The sequence below is a fragment of the Calidris pugnax genome, unplaced genomic scaffold (assembly GCF_001431845.1).
Source record: "Calidris pugnax isolate Ruff unplaced genomic scaffold, ASM143184v1 scaffold147, whole genome shotgun sequence".
Classification (NCBI taxonomy): Eukaryota; Metazoa; Chordata; class Aves; order Charadriiformes; family Scolopacidae; genus Calidris; species Calidris pugnax.
The window spans coordinates 5,995,033-6,004,041 of record NW_015092359.1 but is presented as its reverse complement, the minus strand read 5'-3'; the positions used below and the strand labels follow the sequence as shown (position 1 = coordinate 6,004,041).

The 9,009-nt window shown below is 59.0% G+C and overlaps 2 protein-coding genes and 1 long non-coding RNA gene across 3 annotated transcripts; 1 reads left to right on the top strand and 2 right to left on the bottom strand.

The window, feature by feature from the left end:
- Window position 1: 1 nt before the first annotated feature.
- THBD (thrombomodulin) lies at window positions 2-2,443 on the top strand (the record flags this gene model as incomplete). The annotated part of the gene is made up of 1 exon (XM_014962387.1): window positions 2-2,443. A coding segment is annotated over one exon (1,647 nt), but the record flags the coding sequence as incomplete, so codon positions are not given.
- SSTR4 (somatostatin receptor 4) lies at window positions 2,342-5,748 on the bottom strand. The gene is made up of 3 exons (XM_014962519.1): window positions 5,580-5,748; window positions 5,260-5,404; window positions 2,342-4,874 (listed from the first exon to the last, which is right to left on the bottom strand). The coding sequence occupies exon 3, from the start codon at window positions 4,829-4,831 to the stop codon at window positions 3,590-3,592; it is 1,242 nt and encodes a 413-aa protein (XP_014818005.1). The 5' UTR covers window positions 4,832-4,874; window positions 5,260-5,404; window positions 5,580-5,748; the 3' UTR covers window positions 2,342-3,589.
- A 549-nt stretch (window positions 5,749-6,297) lies between these two features.
- On the bottom strand, window positions 6,298-6,801 carry LOC106900440. The gene is made up of 2 exons (XR_001414160.1): window positions 6,702-6,801; window positions 6,298-6,526 (listed from the first exon to the last, which is right to left on the bottom strand). It is a non-coding gene; the product is annotated as an uncharacterized LOC106900440 (long non-coding RNA).
- Window positions 6,802-9,009: the final 2,208 nt, after the last annotated feature.

Sequence of the window (9,009 nt, the reverse complement as noted above, 5' to 3'; positions counted from 1 at the left end):
CCCGCTGCCGCTGCCGCTGCTGCTGGCCGGGCTGGGGCTGGGGCTCGGGGGGGAACCGGAGCCGGCCGCCCCCTCGGGCGCGCAGTGCCTGGAGAACGACTGCTTCGGGGTCTTCTGGGCGGCGCGGCCCTTCGCGGAGGCCAGCGCGGTGTGCGAGGGGGGCGGCGGGCACCTGATGACCGTCCGCTCCACCGTGGCGGAGGACGCCATCGCCGTGCTGCTGCAGAACCGCAGCGGGAGGCTGTGGCTGGGGCTGCGCCTCCCCTCGCCCTGCACCGACCCGGCCCAGCGCCTCCGAGGCTTCCAGTGGGTGACGGGCGACCGCCGCACCGACTACTCCAACTGGGCGCCGTCGGGGCGGCGGTGCGGGGAGCGCTGCGTGACCGTGTCGCGGGAGCTGCGCTGGGAGGAGCGGAGCTGCCAGGAGCCGGCCGACGGCTTCCTCTGCGAGTACAACTACGGGGGGAGCTGCCCGCGCCTGCCCCCCGCCGAGGGGCTCCCCGTCACCTACGCCACCCCCTTCGGCGCCCGCGGAGCGGATTTCCTGGCCCTGCCGCCCCGCAGCGCCGCCGTCGTACCGGCCATGGGGCTGGAGCTGCGCTGCGACGAGGTGGAGGAGGGCGGGAGGCTGCGCTGGGGCCGCGCCGTCCCGGGAGCCTGGCCCTGCCGCCTGGATAACGGGGGCTGCGAGGGGTTGTGCGAGGAGGAGGGGGGGCGGCCGCGCTGCTCCTGCCCCGACGGCAAGGTGCTGGCTCCCGACGGCCGCAGCTGCAGCTCTCCCTGCGCCGGAGCGCCCTGCCAGCATCACTGCATCGTGGCCGGTGCCGATTTCGTCTGCATGTGCGAGCCGGGCTACCGGCTGGCCGCCGACGGCACCAGCTGCGAGGATGACGATGACTGCGCCGTGGTGCCCAGGCTGTGCGAGCAGGTCTGCGTCAACACCGAGGGGGGCTTCGAGTGCCACTGCCACAGCGGCTACCAGATGGTGGAGGGACACTGCCGGCCCCACTGCTACGAGGCGCCCTGCGAACAGCAGTGCGAGGACGTGCCCGACGGGTACCGCTGCGGCTGCTTCCTGGGCTACGCCGTGGACCCCGAGGCGCCCGACCGCTGCGTGCTGCACTGCAACCGCAGCCAGTGCCCGGCCCAGTGCGACGCGCACACCATGTCCTGCGAGTGCCCCGAGGGCTTCCTGCTGGACGAGGACGCCGACGGCGGCGGGGGGGTCTGCGTGGACATCGACGAGTGCGAGATGAACTACTGCCAGCACAACTGCACCAACCGCCCCGGCGGCTACGAGTGCCGCTGCCTCGACGGCTACCGGCTCCTCGACCAGAACAACTGCGTCAAAATCCCCGAGGAGGATGGGGAGGGAGCCTTCTCGGGGGATTTCGGGCCGGGACCCCAGACTCCCACCCCAAGCCCGGCCCCGCCAAAGGTAGAGCACCTCCACCCCTGCGCGCTGGTGGGCATCGCCATGGGCGTCCTCTCTGCGGCCGTGGTCCTCCTGGCCCTGGGGTACTACCTGGTGAAGAAGCGCTGCAGGCCCCCTGCCACCATGAATTACAAGTGCAGCGGCCCCCACGAAAAGGAGATGGGACTTCAGCCGGTCCCCTCAGGGTGTGCCACCTCCGGCCAGAAACTGTAGGGAGGCTGGGATGGATGGATGGAGAGGGGGAAGTGGACGGAACTGGGTAACACTGAGTTTCCCCCGTGCTGCCAATTTTGTAATGATAGAGAGAATTTGGGAAAAGCTGTGATCACCCCCGCTTCCAAAAACGCTCGCTGCTTCCCGGCTGGCTCTTGCAATTCTTCAGGCCAGAGAGCAGGGAAGGTGGAGGGCACGGAGCGCCTCTCCCATCCTGCTCCCTTCGCAGGCAGAGGAGGGGGTTCAGCTTTCCTTTGCCCGAGCCAGCAGCTTGGGGGGGCTCCCAGGAAAAGTCACACGTATGTCACAGGAGGAGTGTCTCCCTCGGGAACCGACTGTTTAAATCCACATCAATGTGGGGCCAAAGCGTGTGTTCCACTGCTTGCCAAGTCGTCAGGGAGCAGGGAAGGTGACCTGGCCTCAGTTTCCCCTCTCCTCGGCTGGGGAGCACGCTGCCGGGCTGGAGATGATGGTTTTCCCGGGATGGTGAGGAGCTGGGATGCTCCTGCCTTTGTCTGAGCTCTGTTCAGTTTTTTAAAAACTGGTGGGTGACGGAAGAAGGAGCAAAGATCTTGTGGTCGGAGCTTTGCTGCTTTGTTCCTCCATCCCTGTCTGCCTCATCGGCAGAAATCTCAGTTTTTGTAGCTTTCCGAATGTAAATGGTTCAACCCACTGTTTTATACACCCAGCACATTTGTAAATACTTATTTATTTATTGGAAATATACCCTATGCAGTGCACAATCACATGGTGATTTTGTGTGTAAGACCAATAAAGCTTTTACAGTCTGGTTTATAGAAGGCTGCTAATGAAATATTCTTTCTCCCCCTCCCTAAAAATGACTGGTTTTTCCTCACTGAGCACCAGCCCAGCAGCCGAAGCTCCAGAACTCACAAACCATGCTGGAGCAACAAAAAAAAAAAAGAAGGAGCTGGGGCTCTTAGCAGCGCGTCAGGCTGGAAACATTGCCCTGCTGGTTTTTTCACCAGTGTGATTAAAATAGAAGGAATGAGCCATAAATAATGGAGAAGAAGAATAACATGAAAAGGACAAAGTTAAAATGAAATAAGCTGGAAATGGCTATTTTAACGCTACCTCAGCGTGGCCCAGCTGGTATAGCCCCAGTGCTGTTCTTCAGCTCAAGTTTCTATGGAACCGTTGGTTGTTTACGTGTGGCAAAGAGAGTGAGATTTGGTTCTCCTGGGTTTTCTTGTGAAAAGTATCTTTTTGTTCGTGTGTGTGTGCTAAAATCCCTTTGCCTGGGAATTTGGGGTTTCTTGGTGGGACCGAAGTTTTCTCCTTTCTCCATTAGCTGACTCCCTGGCACCACCTACCAAGGTTTAGTTTGCGTACTCTCAGGCTCTGATCTCAGCTGTTCACAAACATCCCCTCTTTTTTTTTCTTTTCTTTTTCTTTTTTTTTTTTTTTTTTTTTTTTTTTTTTTTTTTTTTTTAACATAAGAGGAATACCAAAGGGCTCAAATTGATCCTGTGCTCTCCACGCCCTGCAGAGCTGATGTAGAAGTCCAGTCCAGCCCTACCCCCTCACTCTGCTGGAGGCAGCGGGGCTGATGGATTTTTGGGACTGTTCTCCATCTTTCAGAGCAAGTCTCGGGAAGGAACAGGAGGTTTGTGGTTTCTTGTTCCGGAGGGGCACGTGCCCCGTGGCTGGTCACTGGTCACTAACACCTTTGGGAATCCTCACCATCCCCGATCCCAGGGAAGGCTCCTTGCTGCCGAAGGTAACAGCAAAAATTACTCAGTCGACTTAATTAACTGTATCACGGGGCCAGTCTTATGGCTTTTTATTTTGTTGAACTGCACAGCACAAGTGGGGACCGGTGGCATGGGGACTTTGTTTGCCCTCTCTCCGGCCGGGGTCCCCTTTGCCCATGCCTTGGTGGAGATGCCTGTGCAGGGGCTGGTGAGGTGTGGGGGCACCCTAGAAGGTGGTGGTCTTTGTGAGGAGGGGTCCGGGCTTACAGCAGGGCTCGGGGTGCACAGGCTCCTGCTGGCAGGACAGGGGTGGGCACATGCAGCCCTTGCCCTTGTCGTCCCCCCGGGGAGTGGCGCAGTAGTCGAGGGGCTCTTCCTCCTCCTCCTCCTCCTCCCTGGCCCCCTCCCCAGCCTGGCAGCAGCAGAGGCTGGCATCGAGGCAGCGGCGCAGGACGCCGTGGAAGGAGTGCCGGAAATTTTCGGAGAGGAAGCCGTAGAGGATGGGGTTGGCGCAGCTGTTGGAGTAGCTGAGGATGAGGGAGGCGTTGTTGATGGTGGCATCCAGGCGTCCGGGCAGTAGGAGGTTGACCAGCTGCACCACGTAGAAGGGCATCCAGCAGACCACAAACATGGCCACCACCATCAGCACCAAGCGGGTCAGCTTGCCCTCAGAGCGCCGGCGTTGCTGCCAGCCCACCCGCTGGGCCACTGCCCGCATCTTGCCCACGATCAGCAGGTAGCACAGCCCCATGGCCAGCACCGGCAGCAGGAAGCCCAGCAAGGTGGTGTAGACCACAAAGGCGGCTGACCAGGCCGGGCTTGGCCACAGGAGGTTGCAGGCCACTGCTTGGCCGTCGCGGGTGGTTGCCGTACCGGCGAAGATGGGGATGGGCGAAGCCACCAACAAGGAGAGGAGCCACACGCCTCCGTTGACCATCTTGGCCACCCGAGGACGGCGGTAGGTGGCTGCCCGTAGCGGGTGCACCACGGCGATGTAGCGGTCCAGGCTGAGGACGGTCAAGCAGAAGACGCTGGTGAACATGTTTAGCCCGTCAACGCCCAGCACGGTGCGGCACAGGGCCCGGCCAAAGGGCCAGTGGTGCAGGGCTGCTGAGGTGGCCACAAAGGGGATGCTGAGCATGAAGAGTTCGTCAGCAATGGCCAGGTTGAGCAGGTAGATGTTGGTGGCTGTCTTCATCTTGGCGTAGCGCAGGATGACGAAGATCACCAGGGAGTTGCCCAGCAGCCCCAGCAGGCACACCAGGGCGTAGATACACTGGATCACCACCATGCCCACGATCTCCCCCGGCTTGCTGCCCCACTCCGCCTGCCCCTGCTGCCGGCCAGCCCCCCCTGCAGCTGCACTGGTGTTGGGGGGCACCTCGGAAGCGGCCCAGCTGGATACGGTCCAGAGGGGCACGCTGGCTGCTTGAGCCCCTGCCGGGAGCTGCTCGGTGTCGGCGCTCATGCTGGGTGGTGGTCCATGGACTGCTGGGGACGGGGGGGCCAGCCTGCAGGCAGGGCACGGGCAGAGAGAGAAGGGGGTGAGAGCTGTGGTGTGTGGCAGAGGCAAAGCATGCTCCCCTGCCTTCCCCCCTGGGTCACGGCCACTTGGGCAGCTCCGGTGGTGGCCCCCCCTGCTCCCTCCATCCTGCTGGGCACCTTCGTGTCAGTCCTCAGGGCAGCAGCATCACACTCCAGGCCAGAGCATCCTGGCCATCTGGGGGTCTTAGGGGTTGCAGGGGTGGGGTGTGCTCAGGGGGGGCACAGCAGCGACCCAGTGGCACGGCCTGGGAACCAATACCACCTTAATAAAGCTCTACGAATCTCAACGGTTTCATTAACCCCTGCTGGAAAAGCGAACAGAAGGAGAAACGCGAGCTGGAGATATTTTACCTCTCAATCCTCCAGGGATTGAAAGAGCCTCCCTCCTGGGGGGCGGCAGCAGGCCCTGGGGAGATGATGCTCTGGTGGGTTCCACGGGCTGTGGGCAACGCAAAGTCCTTCTTGACCTGGATCAGATGACCAGGAGGATCCGTACCTTTTAAAGTGAAAGACAGAGGAGCTTGCCGGATGGCAGTACAGGCTTCCCCACCACCCTCCCCCCACTATGCCACGAAAATCAGCTTTCCCATTAAAAATAAACACATCAAAATAACCCAAGTTTGTGATTAACGCGCTCTGCATGCCGGTTGAAAATAAAGCCGCAGACGTACCCGTCCCCCTCCTCTCTTAGGTGCGCAGCCTTCTTCTCCTGGTGGGGAAGACCCCCATCCTCCGGGGTGGTACCGGCGCCCCCGAGCCCCCCCCTTTTCCTCCCCGCCGCCCCGGCCGGTGTTGCGGGCCGGCGCCGGCGCTGCGGGCACTGCGGCGGGAGGGATGCTGCAGTCCGGGCACCGCGGCGGGGCGGGAGGGACGGGACGGGATGGGATGGGATGGGCTGGGACCCCCGCCCCCCCCACACGCGGCGCTCCGCGCTCGCTCCCGCATCCCTTCCGCGCATCCCCGCTTCCCCGCAATACCCACCCCCCCCTCCCCGAGCCCGGTGCGAGGAGGGGGATACAGGCAGGGACCCCCGGTTGGATGGCGGCCCCCCCCCACCCCCCTTCCTTGGCAGGAGAGGAGCATCCCGCAGCACCGGACCCCAAAACCTGGGGATGGGCAAGCGGTGGGGTGAGGACCAGCCCAAGCCTGGCCCAAAACCCGGTTATGCACCCACAGTCTCACCCCAAATGGAAGACTACATTCAATTTCATGATGCAATCAATAAGAAGGAGCAGAGGGTGGTTTTTTTCATCTTTTTGGTAGTTTGCTTTAGGGTTTTTTGGTTGGTTTTGTTTTGTTGTTTGGGTTTTTCTTAAGCAACTCTTTATTTTCTCAGGGGGGGCACAGCAGCGACCCAGTGGCACGGCCTGGGAACCAATACCACCTTAATAAAGCTCTACGAATCTCAACGGTTTCATTAACCCCTGCTGGAAAAGCGAACAGAAGGAGAAACGCGAGCTGGAGATATTTTACCTCTCAATCCTCCAGGGATTGAAAGAGCCTCCCTCCTGGGGGGCGGCAGCAGGCCCTGGGGAGATGATGCTCTGGTGGGTTCCACGGGCTGTGGGCAACGCAAAGTCCTTCTTGACCTGGATCAGATGACCAGGAGGATCCGTACCTTTTAAAGTGAAAGACAGAGGAGCTTGCCGGATGGCAGTACAGGCTTCCCCACCACCCTCCCCCCACTATGCCACGAAAATCAGCTTTCCCATTAAAAATAAACACATCAAAATAACCCAAGTTTGTGATTAACGCGCTCTGCATGCCGGTTGAAAATAAAGCCGCAGACGTACCCGTCCCCCTCCTCTCTTAGGTGCGCAGCCTTCTTCTCCTGGTGGGGAAGACCCCCATCCTCCGGGGTGGTACCGGCGCCCCCGAGCCCCCCCCTTTTCCTCCCCGCCGCCCCGGCCGGTGTTGCGGGCCGGCGCCGGCGCTGCGGGCACTGCGGCGGGAGGGATGCTGCAGTCAATCAATAAGAAGGAGCAGAGGGTGGTTTTTTTCATCTTTTTGGTAGTTTGCTTTAGGGTTTTTTGGTTGGTTTTGTTTTGTTGTTTGGGTTTTTCTTAAGCAACTCTTTATTTTTTTTGTTTTGGGGGGTTTGGGTTGTGGGGTTTTTTTGTTTTTTGGTTTTTTGGTTTTTGGTTTTTTGTTTGTTTGTTTGTTTTTTTATTGTTTGGATGGTTATTTTGGTTTTTTTTTGGTGTGAGAGGGATCAAGGACACCTTTGTGCCCAGCAATCACCAGCAGCAGCTCAGCTCAGCGACATCTCAGGTGTGGGGCAGGGAGGACCACTTCTAGTTACTTGTGGGGCTGGGGGCTTTGTGGTGGTGCAGCCCTCACCCTCTGCTCCATCCCTCCCTCCTGGACTGGGCCACCAAGTGAGGGAGCAGAGGACCTTTTTCTCAGTTGTCCACATCTCATGCTCCCAAGTCACAGCACCCAGTGGGGTCATGGAGGTTTTGGGAATTCGGGGTGGAGCTGTGAGCTGGCTGAATGAGCTCATTTGTCTGAGGAGCGGGTTCTGCCCACACCGGTGGGAATATAGAGAAATGCATATATTATATTACTGAGAACAGGCTGGACGTGCATGGGAAAGCAGGTGCACTTTTCCTCTTGGTACTTAAATATATGACCATAGTTAATCGTGCAGCTGGCAAAGATGTTTGGGCTATGACATCCCAGCTTAAATAGTGTGGACGTGGAGAAGCACAAAGAGGGCTGGGACGCAGAGCTGCAGGAACTGTGGGCACCGGGAGGGGGGCACCCCATCTCCTCACACTGCTCCCCTTCCTCCCCCATGGCTGGGAGGTGGCCAAGAAGGCCAACAGCATCCTGGCCTGTATCAGGAACAGCGTGGCGAGTAGGGCCCGAGAGGTGATTGTCCCCCTGTACTCGGCACTGGTGAGGCCTCACCTTGAGTACTGTGTCCAGTTTTGGGCCCCCTACCACAAAAAAGACATTGAGGTGCTGGAGCGGGTCCAGAGAAGGGCGACAAAGCTGGTGAGGGGTCTGGAGAATAAGTCTTATGAGGAGAGGCTGAGGGAGCTGGGGGTGTTCAGCCTGGAGAAGAGGAGGCTGAGGGGGGACCTTATTGCTCTCTCCAACTCCCTGAAAGGAGGGTGTAGAGAGGTGGGGGGCGGTCTCTTTTCTCAAGTCACAGGCGACAGGACAAGAGGAAATGGCCTCAAGTTACACCAGGGGAGGGTCAGGCTGGATATTAGGAAAAATTTTTTCACCAAAAGGGTTATCAGCCATTGGAATGGGCTGCCCAGGGAGGCGGTTGAGGCACCATCCCTGGAGGTGTTCAAAAGACGGGTTGATGTAGTGCTGGGAGGTCTGGTTTAGTGATGGTGATGCTCCTTGTTTGTTGTGCGGGTGTTTATTTTTGTCAGTTAGGTTGACGGTTGGACAAGATGATCTTTAAGGTCCCTTCCAACCTAGAAGATTCAGTGATTCTGTGTGATTCTGTGTTTTACCAGGGGGGGAAGATGATGCTTGGACCTGCTGTGGTGAGATAAAAGTTCCCCGGTGCCCGTGGCTGCTGGGCTGGGCACAGGGGCCCATGAGGGGCATCGTGCTCCGGGGGTTCCTGTTGCAGCCGGTGACCGGAAAATGTGCAATAAACAATGAAACTGCCTGCAGATTACATCGTCCCCCTCCACCTCCCAGAAGGGACAGGAAACTTTTAAATACTCTTTTACTGTAAAGGAGGAAACTCCTTCGCAGTAAGCAGGACTTTTGCCCGCATTGTACTGCTGATACTAGTCCTTCCATGGAAAACCTTTGGGTGGGGAGAACCAGGGATGAATAGCAGCTCTTTTGGCTGCAGGGGAACATTTTGTGGTGGCTGGTGCCACAAGAGCCTCCTTGCGTGGAGCTGAGGGTGCCCTGGGAAGCACCACTCCAGCAGCTGGGGAGCAGCTCTCCTGCTTGGGGTGATTTTCTAGGGGATCCTGACCCCAGTGCCTGTAAAAGATGAGTTTTTCTAAGACAATGTGCTCCCCATGGCTGGAAGGATGACCAGCAGTCATGGCTCTACACCCTCTCCTGGTGCTGCCCTCCATCCTGAGCTAACAAGCCTTTACCTTCCCCTCCCTCCTT

Coding starts and splice junctions, on each gene's coding strand:
- SSTR4 (XM_014962519.1), bottom strand. CDS start 4,831: ATGAGCGCCGACACCGAGCAGCTCCCGGCAGGGGCTCAAGCAGCCAGC.